This window comes from Hesperophylax consimilis, chromosome 24 (genome assembly GCF_061612785.1).
Source record: "Hesperophylax consimilis isolate HC1 chromosome 24, BYU_Hcon_1.0, whole genome shotgun sequence".
In the NCBI taxonomy this organism is placed as follows: domain Eukaryota; kingdom Metazoa; phylum Arthropoda; class Insecta; order Trichoptera; family Limnephilidae; genus Hesperophylax; species Hesperophylax consimilis.
This window is the reverse complement of record NC_142859.1, coordinates 3,005,274-3,033,187: the sequence shown is the minus strand read 5'-3', so window position 1 is coordinate 3,033,187 and position 27,914 is coordinate 3,005,274. Positions and strand designations below refer to the sequence as shown.

Genomic DNA, 27,914 nt, shown 5'->3' with positions numbered 1-27,914 from the left:
TATTGTATCTTCCCATGTTTTACCTTGTACTGTTATCTGATTCACTTGATCGTGTCGTGTCTCCCTCGGTGGTCCCCTACTTCTTCTACCATTCACATTTGCGTCATATATTCTCCTTACACTCCTTTCTTCGTTCATTTGCTCTACATGCCCAAACCATCTAGGCGTTTTTTTCTTAATATTACTCATTACACTTACATCAGCCATACATTATTTGCGGTTCTCCACATTTCTTACATGATCATACATGGTTTTATCACATACGCCTCATGGAACCCATTTCTACATCATTCAGTCTACTTTCATCCTTCCACTGCCAGTTGCATGCTTCACTGCCATACATCAGGGTAGGTACCAGCACTCATATTGTGAAATGCTTGCTTCGATTCTTTGGACATGTTGTTTAGCACCAACCGCGTTAAACCCTCCATTAGCGGAGTTACCTGCATTAACCCTTCTTTTAATATCTCTGTCAGCCTTCCTATTCATTATTCACAACTATTTTGCACGGTGTTTTCTTACTCTCTTTTTAAAACACCATGACTTTACACTTTCTGGCTTTAACTAATTTTTCATACATTTCCCATCTCATTACCTATTTAAAACAATTGGTCTTCGGGTTTTTTCCAATAATATTTTGTTTCAAGATATATATATTTTTTCGAACCAATCCGTTTAATTTTTATACGCATAAAAAATTAAAATTTTAAAACCATTCGTTTTATTGAACGTTAGGGAAATTGCAATAAGAAAAGTTATTTATTTTAAGGTAATGTGACCGTCAAGCCTTACACGCTTCAATGGTCGACATAAATCCAAGACATCGGATCTTCTTGCACACTTTGATGCACTGGTAACAGGCAGGACAGATTTCGAATTCTCAATTCTGATAAACCGCCTAAAGCTTCGAGGACAAAAATGCCTAGAAGAACTCAGTCTACGCAGCCTAGTTCTAAGAACCCGGTCGAATTTAATGACTTTCGTCCAAGATTCGTCTACATTGGATGCTGCCGACAAAGAACTATCGTTCAACAGTCGGAATATTTTCGCTGCCAACTTAAACGGCAGTTTTGCAATCGGGTCCAAATTTATCGAAGACACTCGAGCAGCTTCCACTTGGCTGAGCAAAGCATTGAAAAAATCCATGGCAATTAAGAGAAACTTCTAATTGTTGACTCGAGAATAGGTTTGTGTGAAATTTGATTTTTTTTTGTTTGATTTTATGGATTCTTTCGTAATCCTCTAACTAGCTAGGGCTTATAACAATACCCTTCATCTTTCTAACTAACTAGTACTGCGGCTGATTAGCCTTATTACTATCACCATCTGATGGTTGTATTTAATTGACTATGTTACATTAATAAGTTTTATGAGGAAAAATTCTTAACTGGATAAAAAACCTCATACAAATGACAAGAAAAAGGAAAAAAATAAGTTCTGAACTTTTTACGCAGTTTTACTTTGTGATTTACTGAATTTAAGTATTTCATTTTTTCATAATTTGGCTGCGTCCTTTTCGCTTCGGTGGTCCTGCAAAAAAGTTTGTGAGAGAATTCCTGTGGGAGAAAAAACACATTTTGTTGTATTAAAAAAGGATACTATATCTTCGCCATCGCTGTCATTTTTCTCATGGAGCTTCACGGTGAGATCTCCTTAAGAAGCTCCATTAGGATGATCAGTTTCTCTGTTTTGGATGAGCAGGAGGCCAGTCTTTCGCGTACCCTGATGAGGCCTTAGTAGCAGTAGGATCATTATGTCCTCGTCATCAGAGGATCCGGTGTTTGACGCTTGACGTTGTTCCGGTGTGGCTCTTCGTGATTCCTGTTGTTCAGGAGCCTGTTGCTGGTGGTTGCTTCGGCCCGCTACGTCCGCCCAGGACTGGCCGTTTACTCGGGCCGCGGGTCTCTGTGCCCGGGGCTCTGCCTCTTTGCGCCTCTGGGCGTTGGATTGCTCCTGTCTGCGCTGGAGAGCAGCTACGTATGCCACCCTGTTGGGGCATTTGCCATAGTTTGCAGGATAGGCTCCGCCGCAATTGCAGCAGACGGCCGGCTCTTCTCGATTTGTTTTGGGGCACTCCGGTGTGGCGTGACTTCCTTCGCATTTGACGCAGCGGGCAACGTGTGCGCAATTTCTGGATCCATGTCCGAAATTTTGGCACCTGTGGCACTGTGTTCCGTGTTGGAGATGATTGCTTCGATACTTCCTCATTGTAATCCTGCAGTGGCACAGGTAGACCACTGCGGCTCTCAGGTGTCCCATGTTTGTTTCCTGGCCAAAGTGTGCCAGGTAAAGCGGGTATTCTGTTCCCGGGGTGGTCATCTCTGACCACAGTCCTTGCCGGGAAGCTTTGATTCTCAAGGTCTTCCATTATCTCATCTGGTGACAATTTCGGGAGTCCCCTGATGACGGTCTTCTTTAATTTATCCGCTTCTGTGGTGAAGGTGTGGAAAGGCTTCGCTTTTCCACGTAGGGCTGCTGTCAGTTTTTTGTGGGCTTCTACTGAGCTCACCACAACGCTGATTTTGCCTCCTTTGGCATACCGGAAGTTGAAGTTGGCATTTCCAATGTGCCTCTGCACTTCTTTCGTAATGTCGCCGTGCGTCATTGACCCTATGGTCATGATTACGGGCGGGACTCGTGTACTCTTCCCAAGAGTCGTTGTAGTCATAGGTCTTTGGCTGGTGGGCGCCTGGTCTCGGCTTGTGGACGCCACTGGTCCTGGTGGCGTCGGGCGTTTGTTCGTCGGTGGCGACGAGATTTCCTGGGCTGGTTCTCTTACTTGATGTAAGGGTTCGTATTTATTTTCGTGAACCACACGAAAAATGGGCTTTGGGGGGGAATGGGGGCGCTTTGAAGCCGTAGCCCTCGTCCATTCCTCTTCCACGGGTGATGTGGCTTGGTGATCCGGTTGCCGAGCCGGAGCTGGTCTGCAAGGAGCAAACTTGAACTCTGGCTCATGTGTGTCTGGGTTTATTCTCCAGCCAGTGGCTCCCTCCGGGAATGCCATTGGCTGGGGCTTGTTGCGCTTGAATGTCGCTGTTCCTCTTGGTGTGCGGTGGTAAGGCATTTTTGAGTTGGTTTATTCTGAAACGAGAAAAATTAATATTATTTGAGAATTTTGCGGAATGCCTTGAAAAAGGCAGTTGGGGCGACGTAAGTGATTTGCGAAGATTGCCTTGAAAAGGGCAGTTGGGACGCGTGCGCCTGCTCCAGGCCTGCTGGATTTCTCCGGCAGGCTGTAAGGTGTTGGGGCCTGGCTGTGTGAACACAAGCCAGACGGAAACAGTTTTGTGGCTATGTTACAAGCCACAAAAAATCCACAAACTGCGCAAAATCCACAAACTACGCGACCTCTCTCCCTCGATCCTTTTCAATCAATCATATATCTCGTGAAATTTGATTTTTTTTTTTTTGATTTTATGGATTTTTTCGTAATCCTCTAACTAGCTAGGGCTTATAACAATACCCTTCATGTTTCTAACTAACTAGTACTGCGGCTGATTAGCCTTATTACTATCACCATCTGATGGTTGTATTTAATTGACTGAATTTGTGTTACATTAATAAGTTTTATGAGGAAAAATTCTTAACTGGATAAAAAAACTTTTTTTTTGATTTTATGGATTCTTTCGTAATCCCCTAACTAGCTAGGGCTTATAACAATACCCTTCATGTTTCTAACTAGTACTGCGGCTGATTAGCCTTATTACTATCACCATCTGATGGTTGTATTTAATTGACTGAATTTATGTTACATTAATAAGTTTTATGAGGAAAAATTTTTAACTGGATAAAAAACCTCATACAGGATAAAAAAATTTTCATTCATTTTCTAGATTCTTATATTCCATGAAGTGGTGAATCATTTAAATTTACTGAATTTAAAGTTAATGTTCTTTATACAAATAGAACGGCGTCATATGCGCCTCACAATTTTTACCTCATATGGGTTTATTCAAATATTACCTGGCTTTTATAGACTTAGAGGCCTTGTATTTTCTCGGTAGGGAAAAAATTTGTTACCTAAAAACCCTACTAAAATTGCATGTATCATCATCCAGCATCAGCACCAGCGGCGACCTACAGCGGCCATATACTACATACGTGTCTGTTTGTGTTGTGTTGGGAATGGGGAGGAAATTTTGGCTGCGCCCTTTTGTTGGAGTCCTTCCGCATTTGCCGTTGGGAGTAAGGAAAATCGCAGAAAACCTTACCCAGGAAGGAGCGGCCGAACGTCAACTTGAAACGTTTGCGGCCTTCAGTAACATCGGTATATGATGTCCTGCATTTTTTGAGATGTGTGTGTGTGTGTCTGTTTTTATGTTAATATATACTTATGGGAAGATAGAAAATAAACATACATATACATACAAATTATAAAATATTATATAAATATATAAATAGATATATAAACATTATATATTTGGGAAGAAGGTCGGGAGTTTAGGAAATACCTACTGCTCGCTATTCGTCCGCGTCTAGTTCTGGTATGTGCCATATGTGGTCATGGTCCATGAGGATGTGTTTTGGTAGTCTATGTGTGTATCTGAATGTCAGGTCGCTCGGAGCATTGTATTGTCCTATGTCTCGTATTAGTTGATTTTTACTAAGTGTGAGTGATTTGTAAAAGCGCTCAGTCAGTCTGTGTGTGAATTCGTATAGAGTTGGAATTTGTTCTCGTTCGTGTAATCTCTTCAAGTTTGTTCTGAGTCTCGTGTTGTATGTGATTTTAATGCAGAGATTTTGAAGTGTCTGTAGATTCTTGTGGTCTGAGTGTGAGATGCTGCTCCATACGGGAATCGCATACGAGAGTACTGGACGAATGAGCGAGTAGTAGACGAGGAGTTTGGTTTTGGGAAGTAGCGGACTCCGTCTATTGAAAATTGGCTTCATCATGCCGATCGCTTGTCGCGTGCGCGTGTGCATCTTCGCTTGGTGAGATTTCCAGTTGAGGCGGGAGTCCATGGTCAGGCCCAGATATGTCACTTCATCTTTCCATTCTATGCTGTGTCCTCCCATTTCGATGTTAAAGTCAGGTGTTCTGTTTACACGTTTTCTCGTGAACATGATGGCTTCAGTTTTCGCCTCGTTCAGTTTCAGGCGCCATTTTTTGTAGTATTCTACGAGCGCGTCGAGCGCCCTCTGTAGGTAAATAGCGGCCATATTCGCTTTCAGCGAGGAAACGTATAGTTTGACGTCATCTGCGTAGATAGACAGATTGCATCTCTCGTCTCGGGGGATGTCGAAGGTAAACAGAATGAAGAGAAATGGTCCAAGTAAACTTCCTTGCGGCACGCCTTTTGGAATCTCACGCATTGAAGATAGCACGTTCCTTATGAACACTCTGAACGATCTATTCTTTAGGTATTCCTGTATCAGTCTCGTTAGGTATATGGGCGTGTTAGTGCGGTGCAGTTTATGCACGAGCCCGTCTATCCATACGGTGTCGAATGCCTTCTCTAGGTCGATGAGCGCAGCGGCGGTGAAGCGATGTTCGTTAAATTTTCTTGCGATGTATTCCGCTACTCTGGTGAGTTGATGGGTCGTGGAGTGCCTCTTTCTGAAGCCGAACTGCTCGTCTGGCAACGTTTTGTTGTCGTCGTGGTGTGGTACAAGCCTGTTGAGTATAATTTGTTCAAATACCTTGCTCAGCGTAGATAATAGGCTAATCGGCCGGTAACTTGTCGGCTGCGTTCTATCTTTATTCGGCTTTGCGAAAGGCAGCACGGTCGCCGATTTCCAAATCTGGGGGAAATGTCCGGTCATGAGGCAGGCATTGAACAATTTTGTTGTGTAGATGATGGCTTTTTGAGGGAGATGTTTGAGTAAAATGTTATGAATTTGATCGCTTCCCGGCGCCTTGTTTGTTCTCAATCGCCTGATTGTGACAGCAATCTCGCTTGGCGTAGCAAAGTGAATATCTTCAGCGTTTGTCTGCTCCGCTTCCCTCAAGTCTCGTAGAGAGTCAGCTACGATCCGGTCCGTAGCCGGGTCGGAAAGGCCGTCTGTAGCGGCGTAGGCTCTCTCGAATCCGTCGGCGAGTGTTTCAGCTTTTTCTTGTAGCGAAAGCGCCGTCCCGGGGCCGTTCAATTTCTGTAGCGGGGGGATTGTGAAGTCTTTATGTCGCAGCGCGCTTGCCATTTTCCATAGGGAATTATCCTTCGGCGTGATTGATGCGACTTTTTTGTCCCAAAGTTCGCGCTTGAGTTCTGCGATTTCGGTCTTGATTTCCCTCTGCAGGCAGTTATACGCTGTCTTGAAATATTCGTCGCGTGTGCGGTGAAACATGCGTCGCAGGCGATTTTTCTCCTTGATGAGCGATAGAACGTACTCGGGAAGCTTGATCGTGTATGGGTGTATTTCTTTGAGAGGAATGTGTGTATCTTGTGCTGTTTGAAGAATCTCTGTGAGAGTGCTTGTAGCTGCGTCGATTTCTTGTGGCGTGCGCAGAGTTCCCGAAGTGAGATGAATTCGTTCGTTGACTTCTTTTTTGAATCCTTCCCAGTTCGCATCCTTGTAATTGCGCTGTTTTCTGGGGGTCCTTGAAGTTGTGCCGCCTATAGTAAAGCTCACGGGCAGGTGGTCCGAAGACAGTTCGTCTAATGTGCGCAGTGGAGATATTGTCTTAACATTTTTCTCGAGTACTATATCCAATGTACTCGGATATCTAGATAGTCGCGAGTAGTACGTAGGTCTGTCGGGCGCCATTATCGAATAGATATTTGTCTGCATGTGTGTAAAGAGCGTATTTCCGTTCGCATTTCCTCTGTAGTTATTCCAGTAGTTGTGTTTGGCGTTCAAATCGCCTCCCATCACAACAATTGGTCCCAGATTGAGCAATTTATTGAGATCTTCTCTCACTAGGTTACTTTGGGTGCAGTATACGGAGATGATGGTATGCGCTCTACCCTCTATGGTGACTTCGATAATCGTGGCTTCAGCGTGCTTCAACTTCGGAGTAGGTATTCTTGTGGACGTCATAGATTGCCGAACGAATATTGCGGTTCCTCCGCCTGATCTTCCTTGTCGATCGTCACGATAAATCTCGAAACCTTGCACTCTCAGCGGTACGCTTGGATTCAAGTGAGATTCTGATAGGAGAATAATGTCGGTGTGTAATTCGTTTGCCAAAGCGAGCAGTTCGTCTGTCTTGTTGCGCACGCTAAATGCGTTCCATACGAGGACTTTCACCGTCTCGGTATTAGGCATCGAGGGTGTCTAGGAGCTCAATCAGGATGACGAGCTTGTCTGCTCTTGTTGCGCAGCGGGCGAGCTGTGATCGCATCCTCAGGAGGCCTTGGAGCAGGGCCATCAGGTCCAGGTTGTCATCTGAAGAGGTGGGCGCGCGCACGGGCTCCTGCTGTGGGCGTGGTTGTGGGGGCGGCGCGGTCTCGCGCTGCTCTTGGGCGGGGGCGGTGCCTCCGGCTACGTTGGCCCATGTGCGTCCATCCGTCCTCGGCTGAGGAGGTGGCCTGCTCGGGTTCTGTTCTGCCGGCGGTCGTTGGGCCCTTCTGGCAGGTCGCTGCTGTATTGAGGCGACGTATGCTACCCGCTTGGGGCAGCCTCTGTAGTTGGCGGGATGCGGGCCTGAGCAGTTGCAGCATGCGGCGGGCTCATCTCTTGTCTTCTTGGGGCATTCTGCCGAAGCGTGCTCCAGTAAGCATTTTACGCACCTTGCTGTGTGCGAGCAGTTTCGGGACCCATGCCCGAAGTCTTGACATCTGTAGCACTGAGTGCCGTGCTGAAGGTGGTTGCTCCTGTGCTTCTGGAGTCGAATTCGGCAGTGGCACAGGTATTTGACGGCCGCGCGCAGCTGTCCCATGTTGACTTCCTTATTGAAGTGCGCTAAGTATATGGGATATTCTATTGAGGCGGTCATCTTGACCACCTTCACTGCTGGGAATCCCTGCGATTCCAGGTCTGCCTTGATATCTTCCACTTCTACGAGCGGCAGGCCCTTGATGACGGCCTTTTTCATCTTTTCTGCTTCGGCCGTGAATGTGTGGAAGCCGCGAGCCTCCGCCCGCAGTCTATTGGTGAGGGCGCGATGGTCCTCCATCGTGCGCACGAAGATGTTGGCCGTGCCGCCCCTGTTATACCTGAAAGTAAAATGCTTACCAGCCCCCAGATGTCCTTGCACCGCAGCTGTGATCTGCGCGTGTGTCATGTTCCCCAGGGTCATCACGACCGGAGGAACGCGGTCTCTCCTGCCGGTACCTGCGGGAGAGAAATTATTATTAGTATTGGCACGCTTTATACGCGGCGCGCCGGCGCCTTCGCTTACCTCGGGCAACTCATCAAATCGGTTGCCACACTGGAGCGGTTGTGGTCCCCGTGGGGACATGGGCCTCTTCACGGGGTTGGACGGCCTCATCCAACCTCCATCCTGGGGGGCAGCCGTCTCCATCGGCTGCTGCGGTCTCGGGGGCGCCACGTATGCCGACGCTGGGCCTATCGGGGGGCGCGTGGGGGCAGGACTGGGTCCTGCTGCCCAAGAGGGGCCTGCTGCGGGCTCCGTCATCTCGGTGGCGTCGGGCGTCGTGGAAGCCGTGGTGGTGGATGGTCTCCGGGTCCTCGGGGCGGGGCTGTGGTGCGGGGACCGTATAGCGCACGGTCCCGGTCTTCTTACGCAGCGCGATTTGATGAGCGCCGGGCGGTACCACGACCGGGGAGTCCTCGTGGTCTTCAGGTAGCATCCTCGTCGGGAACATCTTGACATGCGGAAGTCTGTGTCTCCTCTTAAAAAGAGAGCACGTCTCGGGTGCTTGCGGGCGGTTTGTAGGGGCCAGCGTGGATTTTTATGTTGAGTAATACTTTGCGTGAAGAAGTGTTGCCTTGAGAAAGGCAGTTGGGGGGCGCGAGCGCCTGCTCAGTGGGCCGGCGGGATTCCTCCGGCAGGCAAAAGTAGCGGGGCCTGGCTGAGTACACAAGCCAGACAAAAACGATTCTGTGGTTGTGTCACAAACCACTCCTCTATCATCCAGGATAAAAAAACCTCATAATCGGCAGCTCATACTAATTTAATAATACCATGCCGCCGACATTACAAGAACGACATTGCATGACTAGTAAAAATAATAACTCATTTGTGAATAACTTGCTGTTCTTGTTACCATTTCCGGAACTTTCAATAAAACGAACGGTTTTACAATTTTAATTTTGTTTGCGAATGTTATTGATTTCCGAATAAATATCGGAAAATATTAATGGTTAATATTAATTATTAACTATTTATATTTTTATTAATATAATGGCGTTGGAAATAAAAAAATTAAATCCATTTTTTTCATTAAATATACTTATTTCAGTTTTCGCTGGATTTGTGTGTGTGTTGTAAAATATTCCAGCCTGAAATTATTCATGTTCAATTTACTTTTAAATAATAAAAACTGAAACTCATAAGTCTCCATCTTTTATCCTCGTGTCACCTGTTCCTGTACTTCATTTTACTAAACTTAACTTCACATCCTTTTTGAATTATTTATATTTTTTGTAATACCTGCATCAACTGTAAAGCGCCCCTGAGGTGATATCTCACAAAAGCGGCGCTATAGAAATTAGCCAAGAAATAAATAAATTAAATCATAATAGCGATAAATTAGATCCATAATTATTTAATTTTAATAATTATTCTCTATCTGTAATGTGTATTTCTTTAGTTTGCAATATGACAAATCTAAATCATTGAAATATGTTAATCTGAATAATGATATTTTTAATTTTAATGAACACTGTTCATTAGAATAGGCGATGATTCAGATTCAAATATTTAATAAATATTTGTACCAAATAGTACTCGTAGATTAGAAATATTTTTTGTATAATCGTCTGTGAAACACAATGTAAACTTTGTGTTTATTCCATTAATATTAGTTGGTGAATTTCCATTCCTCGTCAACGCGTCTTTCCCTTTGTTTGCATATTTGTTTGGTGGTTATGAATGAGTAATTATTACACCATTTTGTAGAGTGCCTATTACCTACTCATTAATTAAGCTACGATGTTTGTTACTACAGGGTGAGTAAATATGGTTTACTATGTACAAATCCGTACCGTTTTTGCGCACTGAATACACATCAGAGGTTTTTTTAACGGACTGGTAATTTATAATAAATTTTCAAATATAGACACTCGTGCTGACATATTCACTGCTAGTTACTATCACTACAGAATTTGATTGTATCACATTCTAACTCATATTCACGACTGTTAAATTGATTGTACCTAATATTTTAATATTACTTGCGTGGCAACTTTTCCTTATCCCTCTCCTCCCCTTTCCCGTTCCAACCCAAGTCTATTTAATTATAGTTATAAACACTTTTATTTATTGCTGTTTATGGTAGGCATATTATAGGTTTATCGTTTACAGGTTAGTTTTATGTTTTTGAATATATATCTGTGAACATTAATAATTGGTCTGTTTTTTTGTTATTCTCTTATGTATATTGTATTACTAAGACTGTTTATGTTCCTCAAATAAATAAATTAATAATAAATTGTTGCAATGCCACTGATGTGGGTATATGTATAGATAATCCACACTGTCAGGGTCACTGTGTGTAACAGGGACAGTTAATTGGGTGGAGGAATGCAGGAACATATATATGTTGAAGGGAAATGCATACAGTGTGGTCATTGTTTTTTTTAAATACTTACGTACATTATGCAATAACATGATAATCTCAAATACTAAAAAGATATCCCTAAATTTATTGTGATCTGTAGGTATAGATCTTTCAGAAAACTGCTGTCACAAATGTAAATAAAACCTTTGACTCTTGGGTCTTCGGGCTCAGACAAACCAAATAAAAGGTTCATCAGCTCTGGAAAGTATTCGACATCGATTAAAACATCGTTATTTCATAGGTTGCATGCATTCCAAAATTATATTTTGGGATAAATATATGCTCTTAGTTCCATGTTGAAGTATCTGCATCTGACTAAATACAATATTTTATTATGGTCTTGATTAATGATTTTACTCGATTGGCTCAGGATAAATTATATGGTTAACGAGATACAACATATGTACTCGTAAAAATATTGCCCGTAGGATTTACGATGTATTTTAATATGACAATTGTGGTGGTAGGTTTTGGAGATGTGCATTTCAACCAACATTGGAGCTATATATACATAAATATTTTAGCTTTAAGGTATTTTGAGTTTACCACGACACACAGACACGTCCATGATTTTTTTCTATTATTTATTTATTGCATCTATCTTTATACATAAAACACTTTTTTTTCTCATAAAAATCAACTTCACTAGGACTAAGCCTGTATCGGTTTATCTCTTCCGTTATGTGATTGAATTGCAGGTTTTTCACTTCTCTATACTCCTAGATCCGAAAAAGACTAATCAAATTGTGTAGGTAATCAATAGAAAATGTGTATAATTGCTTGAAAATTATTGACTTAATAAGGAAAAATTTAGGGTAATTCGGTACATAGACACACGCACAATACACTTCTCTTCGGCGCCCAAACAGAGTGTTTTTTCTGCCTTTCTTCATTCGACACGTACTCCGTTCACAACCGAAGAAAAACACAATAAACACTTTAGCCTGTTTTCCGAAACACACCCCGAGGCCGCATTTGAGAAGAATAGCTCAAACTTTGATCTTTTTAAACCTTCCCAGCGCTGCCTAGAATTGCTGTAATATCCATTTGAATGGAATCCTAGCAGGGCATCGTTTATTTGTGCTATACAGCCTTGAGGACAAATCACTCATTGTTAAAACGGAAAGTTTGTTTTTCGTCTACGTAAAGCTCCATTTTCAGGCTTTATTCGATAAATAAAGCTGGAGTTTTTTTATGTAACATAACACAATGGAATACATGTACGTTTTATGTATGTTTCAGCACATGTAGATTTCTTTTATTTATTTAAACGTCTAATTCAGTTACACACTGAACAACATATATACTGTTATTTGAAAGTTATTCATGATGTTTAATATATTATTATATGTAAATGAGTGTGTACGTGTAGAGCTGCTTTTCCTTGCTTAAAGAGCTCTTTTAGGCTATCAGTAAATAATAACACGTGGCATTTTATGATGGGGTAGAACTTCTAAATAAACCAGATACATACTGTCGACTGAGTCCTTCATTCATAATTCGATGAAATTTTTTTAAGCGATTTTAACCCGTATGTACAAAGGACTTTATAGAGAATAAGTTCAGAATCGCTTGCGCTAAATACTACTTTCAAATTTTTGATTAAGAATCGCTGTGTTGTCTTCAATAATTAAATATTACAATTTGAGGTTTTACTCATTAATTTATTCAAAAAATAAAATAAATTATTTCAATCTAGAAAAAACCTTGTAGTTAATAAATACAGCAAACGACTGACAAGTGGAAAAATTTTCAAAAATTCGGGTTTCCATCGACCAAATGTTATCAAAACATTGTGTAAGGGCCAAAACGTTTTCTTTCCATTGGCCACGGAAAGCAAAAACATTGAAGTCCTTTTTTTATAACAGCTCTACACAGGAATATTTTTCCTCATGACCTATGTGATCTTTGGGAATGCTCTGTGGAAGATTTTTTTAACGAAAGGAGAGAAAGAGTTGGGAAGGAAAAGGTATGAGTAGTAGGTAGGAATCTAGGGTTAGTCAAATTTCACGCAGAATATCTGTAGGTAAGGTGCCAAATGTCACGTTAATTGAGAGCACGAACCTTATGAATCTCAAGATGCGTGGGACATGCCGAAACTGTTTTGATTTATTTTTATTATTTATTTTATTAATACAAGACTTAGAGGGTACATATGGTTTTTGTGATATTTCACCCTCCATGCTAGGGATGACCCTGTGTTATGGCGGGTGAATATTTCAGTTTGAACAGAATCTATACATTACTATGATATGAAAAAGAAAAATAATAAAAATAATAAAAATGATGAAGAGCTAGTTAGGGTTGCAAGAAGAGAATGGAGAAGTTAGAGAATTATAAGAAGATTATAAGAATTACTCAAATTATTAGTAAATAGATCAGACTAATTATTTATTTACATACTATACCGCTAAGTTAGGGAATAAGGATTATGTTATGTTATGTATTATGTGTTTATTATGTATTAAATGATTATGTATTATGTGTTATAATAAGTTATGTTTTGTCTGAAAGGTGATTAAATTGATAGAGTGTAGAATGAATGAGTATTGTAATTGTAATGTATTCCGTGTGTAATGATCAATTTCGAAATTTGTTTTTTAAAGGAATGGTTTTTAGGTTTTCAGGGATAAAGTTAAAGTTTTTTTTTTTTATTAAAACACAAATAACATTGTTTACATCACTTTATTTCGATACAAAATCTCAACATGTTTCATGAACCAAGTTCATTTCATCAGGAGCACAAGTATACTTGTGATTTTAGGAGCTAGGAAGAAAAATTGCCTTTGAGCTGACGTGGTATGTAGTGAAGGTACATTGTAGTGACCGTTGGTTATTGTTCTGGTGGTGTTGTTGTGTTGTAAGAGATTTTGTTTTTATATTTGAACAGGAAATGTATTAGCGAAAATTTTAGGTGGAGTTGTCGTATATTTAAGACCTTATACTCTATGAGGAGTCGAGTGACACGTATTACCATTTTTTGGGCTTTTACAAGAGGTTCGATGGTAGGTTGTGCACAAACACCCCAGATTATAATGCCGTAAGTTAGTAGGGATTGGCAGAGAGCGTAGTATACAGAATATGAAATAATGACTTTACAAAACAAACTTCAATAGGGCAAATCATCGCCAATTATAAAAATTTCGTCAATGCAATAAAGAAACAAAAGTATATTATTAAGATTATTATTAATGCCGCGTAAAGTTTCATAAATCATAATTTTGGAAGCGAGAGAAAGAGAGAGAGAGACAATTACATCACTCTTTTTAAACGTCCGATTCGATAGTTTTTCAACTCTCATTAACTGCGAAGGACTTCCAGAAGTCCCAGGTTTCGAAGGAAAGTTTCATCCATCATCTTCCGGCCGTTGACAAAGGATTTTCTGTCCATCATCAAATTCTGCCCCACTGGGCTCTTGCTCAGGAACTCCAGCGTGGGAAAGCAAACTGCCCGATCAGAATGATCCGGCCCAACAATTTAACTCCTTTTGAGATCTTTTCTAGGACCTCTAGTGTGATACAGCAAATGTGTGTTGTGAATGAAATGGCGTAACAACTTCACTATGCTCCTTAAGATCCCGACTCCTGGCAACAATCGATACGCGGTCGACCAGCTACAAAAATTCGACACGCAACATCGCGGACGAAAACCAAACGAAACAAAATAGGTTCACAGGCCAACTACGAATTTCCATGAATCCACAAAATTCCACCGGCAACATGCTTCTCGTCAAGAGCCCCAAAAAAGAAAAACTCTGCCCATAAGACCGATCAATTCACACCTGCCTTCATCTTGCCTTATTCTCCACCTCACCCGCTCTCCGCAGGCTCTCCACTTTCGCTCCCCGTGACGCTGTCAACCAAACAAATATTCACGAAGAAAATAAAGTACTGTTTATTTAGTAATAAACAATCAATTTATTCGCGTCAATATTTGAACTTAACATTTGTCCAGGATTACCGGATGTTTGAATTCATCCTTTCCACTGTGGTGCAAGGCGACGGGTTGAAACAGTCCTGTTGAAGAGGAAAATATCTCCCTCAACCAGTTTCTCCAAAACCGCCCGCCACGGCAGACGCATCCACCGCCAACACCTAGACAGTCCTAACCCCATGAACCCGGGCACCCCTGATAATTCACCAAACACAGCGAACCATTTAGGATTGACCTATGAATATAAATTAAATTGGAGCCCTGCCCCCCATCGTTTCATATTTTCTCAAACATTTGGTTCAATGTTGGTGGAAATATTGACGTTGGAGACGATTTGCTATGATAGACATCACCATTACCTACAATGCCAAACCTGCTGCCAAACATCACCTTCCTGCACTCAATGTGTAATGAAATTAATTAACTAACTACTTAAGTATTTCTTAGTTTGTAGGGCATATTCCTCCCTCAACCGACTGAGGTGAACTGAAGAGCGCAACCACACTTATGCCGACCCATAATAGTTAATTACGGAGGTTTTTGTTTATTAAAGAATTTCCCCTTCCAACTCTTACACCATGGATGTAACTATACACATCGCCATAAATTTAATCATTCACAGTTGGTACAGGGGAAATGGTTTGATGGGAGCTTTCGGAAGGGTGAATGCACGTGTTATGGGTACATATTATAACTCACTATTTTAACTTTTTTTTATTTTTTTTTATTTATTGTTTAACTTATAACATTGTTACATTGTACATAAAATTAGGTAATAATAGGTAATAGTGAAAAACATATGTTTTTGAAATTCTACTCCAATGAAGAGTGCTAGCTCTTATATCAGTAATTAACATAAATACAGTACAATAAATATAAACTTAAAAGAGGATTGCGACGTTAATTTTGGTTGTAACATGAATTGAAGTTATAATATTTGAAAGGTGATTTTTTATTTAATTTTTTTTAAACATAAATTTGACCTTTTATTGAATAAAATAAAATCTGGTATTTTTTTCACTTCTTCGGGAAGACTATTAAAATATCTTATGCCTTTGTAAATGTAATTGTTGTGCATTTGTTGAGTTGAAAATAGAGGAATTTGGATGTTAAAATTATGCCTTAAGGATGAGTTAAATTTAAGTTTTTTATTTACTATATAAAGCGAAAACCTGTTGTTTAAAACCGATTAAAAATTTCGAACCGTGAATTCTATCATCGTGAAATTTGTATCGAGAAATGCCTTTTCTATTTAAGTTTTGTGGTCAAAGCTTTTAACTTCGTGACATTATTTTTATCTTGAGCTATGAATTTTTTATGCGTCTTACTATCGTGAAAAGTTTTAAATGTTTCCCAGTTAAAACTTATCCCATTGCTAATACCAACCTGATTTAAATCTGTCAAATATTTACTGCCTCCAAATTAACAAAAATGTACCTATTGCTTACACAGGATATCACTAGTAAGACAAAGTAAAAAATACGCGTAAATTTTACCTATGTCGATGTAAGTAATAAAAATAAGAAATAAAATTTAATTTAATTTAATGTATTAAAAAATATAAGAATTCAAATTAAATAAGAACTTTACAACGACGGAATGCTGATTTTAATTTGTTAAGTCCCTTTGGCATTACTGAATAATAACTACTTTAAATGTCTCCAGCCAACTATTTTAAATTTAAATCGACAGGGACAAACCAGTAATAAAATTATTTCCATCAAATCTATGATATATTACTAACCAACAACACATTTTACTTAAAACGCATGAGATAATATTTGCTCGAACTTATTTATCGTTTAATTTTCTCACACACGACCTAGTGAGCCTTGCAGGTAGTATTTGGCTCAAAACAACAGTCAGGTCAAACAGGGTCATTCAGCCGTTAGTAGGTCATAAAAACGTAGAAACTAACACGCAGAACAAACACTGAACAAACGCCCAACTATTACAGATGGTTCCGAAAAAATATGGCATCGGTCCAACGGCGAGCTTTTAAGAAAGACTTATACAATTCCAGGAGGAAAATAATGGAGATGATAAAAAACTGGACATTTAATGCTATAACTATATATGAAGCGTAATTTATAAGTTCCTATCCAAATATAAAATTGTGGAGTTATTTGGCCAAGTAAACTGAAGATGTAGGAGAAAATGTAAAATTTGTTAAGAAACAAAACAATAAAACGAAAAATTGATATTAGTGTTACGAATTTATAAACCAATGGAGGATTGAAGTCGTAAATCGCTATAAAAATACAAAGCAATCTAAATGCCTAAACATTAATTCAATAGAAGATTCAAGTTGTAAATAAAATACAATGCAAACTTACTGCCCAAATATCAATTCAATAGAAGAGTCAAGTTGTAAGTACAATACAATGTAATCTTACTGCCCAAATATCAATTCAATAGAGGAGTCAAGTTTTAAGTACAATACAATGTAATCTTACTGCCCAAATATCAATTCAATAGAGGAGTCAAGTTGTAAGTACAATACAATGTAATCGTACTGACCAAACATCAATTCGTTGTTCTATCGATTAAAGCAAATATTGCAAAAACTTTTACTATGAATAAAGAAAACACAAAAATATCACCATTAAAAACAGGTATTGTACAAGTGTACAGAAATAGCGAAAGAAATATATTATTGGTACGTCCTATTTCTTGCAGCGATAAAAATACAGGACACGGATAGTACGCAAAAACCTGTATCATTTCGATAACAATGAGAAGTAAGTATTTCAGTTTCCGGAAAAAGAAAATAATTAATAATAAAAACACATAAATTTGTTTTTGACCACGATAGTTTTATTTTCACTCTACCGGTTTCGGAAGATCCCTTCCTTCGTCAGGAGAATATTTAACAGGAGAAGGGATCTTCCGAAACCGGTAGAGTGAAAATAAAACTATCGTGGTCAAAAACAAATTTATGTGTTTTTATTATAAATTATGATGAGCCACAAAGTGAATGCTTTTTACAATTACGGAAAATAATTAATTTTAGTAGCTATTTTGTAAAAAAACGGAAAACTTGACAAACCCAAACGAACAACCTGATGACCTATTTTAGGGTCTTAGGTTCAAATTTTATTTTAAATAATAGAATAAAAAAATAACCTTAAAACTGTGACAAATCTTTTTTTAAATTTTCACTTTCACGAAATAATTATTACAATGCACAAGTTTCCATTTCCTGAAACTCAAAATTCTTACTTCTCATTATTTTCAAACTTCTACAAAGAGTTTTAAAATAAAATTTGCGTGTTAGGTATGTCCCACTTTTTTTTATGTTTACCCTCAGAGCTAACCCAATTTATTATTTATTTCATACAGGGTGTTAGGGACGTACTTGACTTGCTTCAACCAGTGATTCCTGACATTATTTGGGATAAAAATGTAAATGAAATTTTGTTCTCCAGCGAAATTTCAGTGATTTTATATCGTGATTTTTTGTTGAAATTGACAACTTTTATGGCGTTATCTGATTCAAAATATTATGAAAGAATAACACTTCAAATGGGGACTGTTTGATTCTATTATTTTAAAAACATTCACATTACACCTTAAACATTCTTCAAGTTAGACGGTGAATCACTTGTACTGTACAGAATATCTTTGTTCATTGATCCAAAGTAAACTCATGTTGCAATTTGTATAAGACATTTCAACATTTAGGCCCCACACAGGATTTAAATGTGTTATCTTTTTAAAACAGATCTTCGAAAATCTAAAATGCTGAAAATATTGTAAACGAGCAGTTCACTGGAGATCATAATTGTTTGGGCAATGATGTAAATTTGATGTTGTTGGAAAAAAAATGCGTTATATCTTTTTTTATATGTGGATGTCTATTTCCAGAACTCCTCCCGCTAAGTGTACTGATAATGGCCTTCTCCAGGCTGCCGCCAGTGGCGTAACAAGTTCCTAAGTAAGACATGTAGGGGACGTGCGCATAGCGTAAAACAAAAGGATTTACTTCAACGAGGATCCCAATTTACTTGCGGAACTTCCATGGATCCAGTGGTGGCTAGCAAGTTCTCCAGGGCAGGGTCGAATCCAAAACAAAATTGTACTTCTCATAAAGTACATATTTTTTAGCATTCTGCGTGAGATCACGAATCGAAGAGAATTTTTTTATATACATTATTTATGACAGATTAATCATCCATATATTTATAGTAAAATATTTATTATTTTAACATTCTTCCATGATTGGTCATGCCTCATTTTGAAAACGGAAGCAACGGTAGCAGATCAATATTTTCCTACGGCTGAAATACTCGACTCAATTAAAAGACGGCTCAATTGAATTGAGCTCAGAGCGTAGGAGCAATGAGCTTTTATATCAACTAATTTTAATTTTATTTAGACACATACATTTATTACACTGAGAGAAAACCGGTTGGCTGTCATTTATTAATTCAATAAAATTGGTTTATAAAAAAGTGTGTTTTTTCATCTTTAATGTGTAAAAATAAAAAAGTAGTCCACCGATATCGCTGAAAAAAAATCTAAATTTGTTTTTATTAGTAACAGATATTTTTAAAGAGTAGTTTGAATGGTAGAAGAAGACGGGGACGCCCGAGGAATACTTAACTCAATATCTCTGCACGGGAACGAGATGCAAAGTCAAATTAAAGCCAATGTAATTTAGTTTTTTAACCGTAGCATTATTTAAATATATTAGCTTTATAATATATGTCTACGAGTTTAATAAATTATGTTACACCCCAAAGTATTTCGACGAAACAATTATCATTATTTTTTAAAACCTTCCAACTAAAAAACTCCCACCTGCTCCCGATTGTCAGAAGAAGTCAGTGGAGCTATGTCATCCTCAATTGGGTATATTATGAAGCTAAATTAAGTCGGGAATGGAAGATTGAGAAGCATATGTTCAGTACTGGTCTCCAGTTATTGAAACATAACAAAATTAACATTCATAATGCAGGTCAAAAATTAATTAAATCTTATGAGATATTGATGTTAAATTACAAAAAACTAGCCTAGATTTACTTAATGATTATTATATCTCATCTCAAAAAACACTTTCCCAAAATATCTTAATCCTCCCCTGCATAGAAAATGTTCTTAGGGGTCGGTGTTGGGAGGCTTAGGGAGTTGTTGAAATTATATGTTATCCTAGATACCGCTTCTAGACAACATTTAGTCGGGCATGTTTATGCAGTTGAATTATTCATTGCGCCTCGACTTTGCGAACTTTGAATGCTATAGTTTTTTCGTCGTTTATTTTGATCCAGGATGAAAATTGTCGCTTCTTGAAAAATCTGTACGGTAGTTCTTTTACTGAAAAGAAATTTAAGCAGGATTTATGGATTGTGATTTTGTTTGAGGGTGTAAAGAGTATTTCAACAAAGGCATCAAGAATTATGAAAATATTCATAAGTTTGTCGGTAAAGTTGCTAAGTCTTCTTTTATAGCTACTATTACATAAAACAATTTTTGGTTGCCATCAAACATCGATTTTCAAATGCGATTTGGTATTTTTGTGTTCATTTGTTTGCTGGAACAGTTTTAATTTCATCATATTTTTTTTGAATTATGATTATTTATTTCTCCATGGTCGAGGGGTAAGGTTCTTAACTAGCAAGCCGAAGTTCGCGATTTCAAATCCCGACGCAAACAATAAAATTTTATTCGATTGATTTTTCAATGTTTTTTTTTATGTTACTTTCCAGTATTTTGCTAATTTTTATATTTTTTGTCATTTCCATTTTGTTAACTCTTTATTTTCATTGTAATTTTTATAAAAAAATATACCGCATTGTGTGTAAAAGCTATTTGGGTGATTAGGAAAATAAATAAAAACTAACAATTTATTATCCTTCTTTTCAACAGCTGCCGAAAAAGACCCCTCCAAATTCCACTCTGATCAAGACTTCTGGAAAGATTTCCCTCTCTTCACGGAGGCCTACGACGACCTGGACCCGGAGCACGAGTTGGACCCCGATAGCCTGTTCCACCACCCCGCGGCGGAGAGCACCCTGCCCCCTGTCACCACCCCCGCGGAGCCACGACCCGTGTTCCTTGATGGGGAGGACGCGAACATCACCGCGCAACTTGGAGGCAGAGCGTCCATGAGCTGTCGGGTCGAGCAGTTGGGAGATAAAACGGTAAGAAACAAGATTATTTTTTAACGACAAAATATAAAATATTAGATATCTTATACTCAGCTTATTACAGTGCAAATTATTGCCTACCTCATTGAAACAACCCGCAAAGAAAACGCAAACAAATAAAATCAAACATAAATGGCTACGGTCAGCATCAAAACAATAGGTAAACACTTTAATTAAAACTTTAATAACACTAAATCAAACATGATTGTAAATAAGAAAATCATAAATAGATAAAGAAACCAAAATTATGTGTCAATAAAACCTTAAATGTAAAAGGCAAATACAAAAGACAAGGACATTAGAAAAATAGGATCTCAAAATGTGACAAAAGCGCTGAAGCCAAATTTTCTATAACGACCTGCCAAATACCTGACAATCAAGATAATACATTGTTTAAATTAAGGTCCTTTGACTATTATTTCCCCAATCCAATATCTCTAAAATCTTTAATCTAGAAGACCATCAAAATGGCAAAGACATTACAAAAATTGCACCACAAAAGACACCAAAATCTCCGGATTCAAAATTTCTATAACAAACTCAAAGTAAAAGGTCGTGTGAAATGGGGTAGGCGAGAAGAAGGGAAAAGATAAAGCACACGAATAACGTGAAAATCTGACCCGCATCATGGACTAGAGTAAAACATACACTCTCAGCGGAGCATTGTTAATTTATTTAATGTAATGCTTTTATAAGCTCCTTTTGGGCCGCCGCATAATTCACCCCTCCCCCTACCCCCTGGTTTCAATCCTCCAGAAGAGATAATATTATCCGTAAGGCACAACCCCAAAATTTGACGAGTGCCTCCATAAACAACATCCATTTTCGAGTGGATTTAATATACTTTGAAATGGTTAGCACACACTTGGTCTTAACATGAACAATAGTGAAATGTCTTGTGTACCATGTGTTTAAGAAGGGATAGCCAACATTTACAATCAAAAGTTTTTTTTTAAATCAACCCATCAAGTTTTTGATACTAAAATTAATTTTTGGTTAGACCGACATTTATTGTATATGTTATCTGCTGTAACGTCATTAGATTTCAGAGAAAATGTGTCAAAGCCATGTGTGTGTATGATTGATTTTGTCACCGAAAGTTGATAGAATGCATTGTCATCCACAACGAGTCCATCTTCTGAGTTTCAGCTGGATCTGATATCGGGAAGAGGGTTAATTCCACTTCATGATTTTTTTCATTCAGTAACGAAATAAAAGTGTAATTAAAATAAATATGTTTAAAAATATAAATGTGTTTATCTTTAGTTGGCTTCGTTGCAATACTGAAAAATGAAAAAAATTTTAAGATTTGTATTATTATTTTTAAAAGAAAGACAAACATTCCCGGGTTACGAATAACCTGACAAAATTTGAAAATCTCCTAATACCACCACAGTAAGCTGAAAATGTTGCTGGTGTTGTGATGGAGGACTTAGCCAGCCGAGGAATTGAACACACTACACCTGGGTGGGACCCAAACGCGATGTCAACTCGGCCACCGACCGGTCTTTCAAAGAAATTTAATTCGCCACAAAAAAAGTTTATTGTAATTATTACACAACTTTTATTTATTTTATTTTTATTTTTAAAAAGAAAGACAAACATTCCCAGGTTACGAATAACCCAACAATGTTTGAAAATCTCCTACTACCACCACAGAAAGCCGAAAATGTTGCTTGTGTTGTGATGGAGGACTTAGCCAGCTGAGGAATCGAGCACGCGACGCTCGGGTGAGACCCAAGCGCTATGCTCACTCAACCACTGACCGGTTTATAAGCGAGCAAAATTTTATTGATAATTTTACAATCATTGATAGAGGTAATCGTTTTGAAAATCTTACGGTCATCGGCAAACAATAGTATGTTTTCTCCTTAAAATATGGTTACAGTATCACTGATAAATATTAAAAATATAACATGTCCCAAGTGAGATCCCTAAGGAATTCCACAGAAAGCAAATTGCTTTAAAATTTAATCTAAAACTTTAAGTAACTTTTGAACCAGTTTAACATACTTCTAACGAACTTGAAAATATAAAAAGTCCATCAAAATAAAGCAAAAGTTAAATTGTAACCGAAACTCGAAGTCGGGATCTCCACTATACCTATGTGAAATCTATATATGTGATCAGATCTGAGCATCCAGATTCTTCCCTATACTACTCTTCCTCATTTCCTTTCTTTTCTACTTCTTTTAGTCTCAACACATTACCCTTATAAGGGATGCTATAATCTCACTTTCTTCAGGCTATTGGGGAACTTACATAGTAACACATAAAAAAATCTAACGGCTTGATGGAGTATCCTAAAGGCAATCAGAGTCCATGTCACAAGCAGATTGTAAAGTTTTATCTGAAATTACGTTTATTTGCACGAATGGAGATAGCTAAGTAACGGAATAGATCTAGTTGACTAAATCTACTTAATTTAGTCAACAACCCGCGATGAAAGCTAGGGTTTGTGTATTGGCGATCTGCTGTTGTGTTCAGTAACATTGACAAATTATTGACATTGTCTATACAATCTTTATCAATGAACTTCTGTTAGGGGTCAAGGTTCTGCAGGGGCTATGGCGAAGATGATTTATTTGTTTATTCATGTTGGTCGATACAGAATCGATAAGCAGTTGAGTCGTTCTGTTGATTGGCGCATTCTGACAGGCAGAAGTCTTCTCTTTCAGAGTGTATTAGATCTCCCACGAGTATATTTTTATGCACATGTAAGTTTACCTATTTTAATATATGTGTATTAAGTACAGTTCTAGAGATTAGTTTTAAAAATGCCATTATTATATATTTCGGTGTGCTTCTAAGGTGTTAAAATCAGCATTCCTGTTAAGATCTAGACTAGATACAGCAATACATAGTACGTTTATTCTCTCATATACAGGTAACTCAAACCTCTAATAACCTCTTTTAAGGCGACACAAGACGCTTAACGACGGGGGCCGCTCGAGGCTCATATTTTAAATAATTTCGATGAATATAAGTAACGATAGTATATATTTAATAGTCTGATACTTACGGATGTAAGTTATTTATATTAAAGATTAGTAAAAACAGTACCTTATGATTTAAATATTTTATGTAAAACGGTTTGAAAATTTTATAAAACATTGTTCTACTCGCGATTTCTAAAGCGATAAATTATTAACTTCCCTAAGGATGCAATTGGAAATATCTGAGATTTTTGTAATACGTTCACCAGAAATAAATAAAATTAACCTCAAAGAAAGATCAATTTTCTAGGCCTGCTAGAGCGAAATCGACCGTAGGCCCATCCAGTATGCCGGGCTGTGCGCTGATTATTGTCTGTGCAAGACTTCACTTATGTCGTTAAGATTCCAACTTTATTTTTGTGATTTTCCAGGGCGAATTCCTTCCAATATACCAAAGCCGCGCGTCGCGTATTTTCGTTCACTGCTTCTGCACTTATTATATCGTCTTTAACCACTTTTGTACTTTTCTATTTCTGGGATACGATTTGTTCAGAAAGGGCCCAAATAATGGAGCTATATTCCAGGATGCTGCAAACAAGGGCTTCATATGTTGTCTGAATTGCGATTGCGTTAGTAAATTATTTGGCATTACAAAGAACAAATCCAAGCGCTTTGTTAGCACTGGAGACTTACTTCGAAAATCATGACAAGGTTTCAAATTTCATTTTGGTTTCTCAATATATTTTTATTAATATGGTAGGGTAACGGGTATGTATCTTTGGATCTTGTCAGTGTTACGGGAATAATCTAGTTAATTAAACCATTTCTGTATCATTTTAAAACTAAATCAATGTCTATTGTCAGGCAAAGATTATCCACCCCTAACAGCAAGCCTCCTTCTTGTCACCATGCAAGATCAGATACTAGAAGTAGATACGTAGACAGTCGAAATAGACAGTAGCTAGTAGCTGGTACTTACGCAGCATGAAACCAAGTTGTTGTTTATTAAACAGTAATATCTCACCGAGGCGATGTTAGGCACTTACTGTTTTACGACAGATTAATGTAAAATACGATCTTGTAGTTACTGTACTGACGCGACGCCTCCTCAAGAGTTACGACAGTATGTTAAACAGGGATGCTTGCGTTGATTGAAGGGTGTAAAACTGTTTATAGTTTCTTGAAACATTATTGCATCAGTTTATTTGATGTAATTTTAAGAATTCATTTCAAAGCTGTAAAAAGTCCGAATAGACAAATCAAGGTGATAGTCCGACTTTTTGCATAATCACATCTACTCCTTTTCCTTTACCTCTTCTTCAGGGGTTCTAGCACGGTCAAATGATAACTTAACAATATCGGATCGATATGCTTAATTGACGACCATTCCATATTAATTTCTCGAGCACCCGCGCAGTTATACGGCGAGCGATAGCCATGCCGATATTAAGAGACGTGAAGATCTTTTTTTATTTTTATGTTGAGGAATAAACTTTCTTTAACGATTTAAAATGTGCCTTTTTCGATTTGCCGCCAAAACGAGATGTTCGGTTTTATTTGTAAATTCATTGTGTAGGCAACGTTGGTGACAGACGTTTTACCAGTCAGTGACAGTTTCTATGCTTTAATAACGTTGTAGCCAGTTAGAACCGTTTCAGAATGTGCGGTTTTTTTAAATTAATAGTTAAGAATGACAACATTAAAATTACACATTTTTTAAAACGATTTTCAGAATCAGAAACATAAACTTAAAGTCTTTCACACATTTGTAATGGTATTCATAGTTCGTGAAATTACTCCATTTGACTTACAAAAGCAACACTGGTATTTTCTATGTAACGTCAAACATCAAACGGCTACGCATATAAGAGCAAATTGACATTGTCGATTTGAAATATACTCATTTTAATACACATTGGCAGTCTGCATGTACTTTTCGTCACTTAAAAGAAAGATAATTGGTCAATGAGGTCTTTAAACATTATCGTCATTTTTGGATCGCATATTCTAAGTCATTCAATTCTACGAGCTTCGTTAGTCCGTCCATTATTAAGTCAGTCTTTATGCATTACGAACGACATTATTTAAAAAAAAATGTATAAATCGTGAGTTAACTGAAGCTTCACAGACACCCAAGAGGGCGCGTTAAATTGGGCAAGCTTTCATCTACCGGCTGTTGGTATATTTAAAGATAAATTGTTGACTGCGCTCGCATATACCGCCTAACGCCGCATTATAACCATATATGAGGGATTTAGTCAACCTATTATTGGTATGGTGTATACAACAATTGACCGTGGTAGACCACCTGGTATCCTCTCATGTTGGAGATTGTCTGTCATCATGGAAATCTCAGTGAAATAGTTCCACAAATTTCTCCCCAATTTAGGGGAGGTTGTTAGGCTGGAAAAAAATGAAGAAGTGAAGGAAGGAGGAGGTCTAAAAGAAATTTTCTAAGTATTTTGCTATTGAAATCGGATCACTAATCAACGATAAAGCCATTTCAAGCATATTCACTATCTGAATAGTAGTCTTTCTCCGAGAGTACCTTTAAACAATTCTGTAAATGAAAATCATCTTGAGATCTTCTACCACTTCTTTCTCAATCTCCACTAGATTATCTGATGGGTAAGCTTATACCCTATCTTATTTTACTCTCTTTGCTTTATTTTATTCTTTACCATCTCTCTCATACTACTTTTTTCCTCAATTTTTCCCAGGAACAACAGATAAATTTACACTCATCTTTCTCTACCACATCTTATGCTTTATTTTTCTATTTTATTCTCTCTATTTTTCTCTTGCATTCTATTTTTTTATCTCTCATCTCGTTTTCTTCTACCATGTCTTTCAACAATCTTCTACTGGATTATCAAATAATGAAACTTAAACTTATCATATTTTACCTACCTGCTTTTTATATGTAGAAGAATTTCTCAAATTTATCCTGTCGTTGCAGGGTATTTTGTGGGAGTGCATTAATACTATTTTCTAGGTACAGAAATTAAACAAATCAAAGTACGTGATTGTCCTGATGAGATACATATCGGAATTCTCTTTGTGATACTCAATTACTGTATATACCCCATCAATATTCTCCTATAATTTAGGGATATTAAATCAACCTATTGATATATGTAGTTTCCGTATTTCATTCGGATTTTAAATGAAAATGGATAACCTAAACTTATTTTTTCAAAATTAATAACACGTTGTTTGGTACAAATAATTAAGAGGGTATTACCAGACACTAATTTAAAAGCGAATTCTAGACGTATTTTTATTTTGTTCTTTTCCTTTCCTAAGGACGGGTTGCTTCGGAGAATTTGAAAAATTCATCAAATTTCAACGTTCATTTTCAGGTTCTGTGAAAGTTCTATTCAAGTTCTGTTATTATATCATTATAGGCTAGTTGCTTGACAGAACTGAAATAAAACAGAACTTGAAAAATCTTTCACAGAACTTGAAAATGAACGTTGAAATTTGATGAATTGCACAAATTCTCCAAAACAACCCGTCCTAAATCTTTTACCTTGGAAGAAACAAGAATTGAAAAAGGAAGACTGACGCCAGTGACATTTTTTTCACGATTCGAATTTTCGTCGTCGTTGAGAATGCATTTTATTATGCTACTCATATCAATAATCTGTTAGAAAGTCCATTAAATAGTACAAATATCATCCCCAAGTACATTTTTGTCGTGTGGCGAATGTAAACGAATTTCGTGTTGTGAAAATCTAATATCGATGGTGATCGTTTAACCTAAGCTATAAGTGACTGAATGTTTTTTTTTTTTTTTTTTTTATTATTGTACGACAGACAGGTAAGTCCAATTATGGTACAATTTTATTAAAACTAACAATACATGTACATATATTTAAAAAACCAACAAGACTCTAAAAGAAATATCATCACCAGGGTTTTTCTCTTCTCAAATTCCTTGTGATAATAGCACGATCGATTGATTTTTATGTTCATTCAAATACAGTCCATTTTAAATACCAATCAGGTATAAAATATTAAAGTCTTTCAATACAACCTACCTCCTCAAAAAAACACCTCTCTAATAACAGTTCCAAACCATGAACAACTGAGATGCGCAGTGCGGTGTAGCATCACAGGTCTCTAAATCAAGCGCCAGTGCAAATATAGATAGTAATATTTCATATGGTCACACTGCGTTAATCGCCATTGCTTCATATGGAATGTATCAGTACACGGCACTGAATGTCTGTTCGCCTAAATGTATGGATTTGAAACCCGCCACT

At 37.8% G+C, this 27,914-nt stretch overlaps 1 protein-coding gene across 1 annotated transcript in view; it reads left to right on the top strand.

The window, feature by feature from the left end:
* The window catches only part of LOC149411814 (opioid-binding protein/cell adhesion molecule-like), a 159,458-nt gene that overhangs the window by 31,144 nt on the left and 100,400 nt on the right, over positions 1-27,914 (top strand). Inside the window, exon 2 of the mRNA XM_089646247.1 lies at positions 20,430-20,704. Coding sequence (XP_089502373.1) covers positions 20,430-20,704 — 275 coding nt within the window. The remainder of the gene's footprint in view (positions 1-20,429; positions 20,705-27,914) is intronic.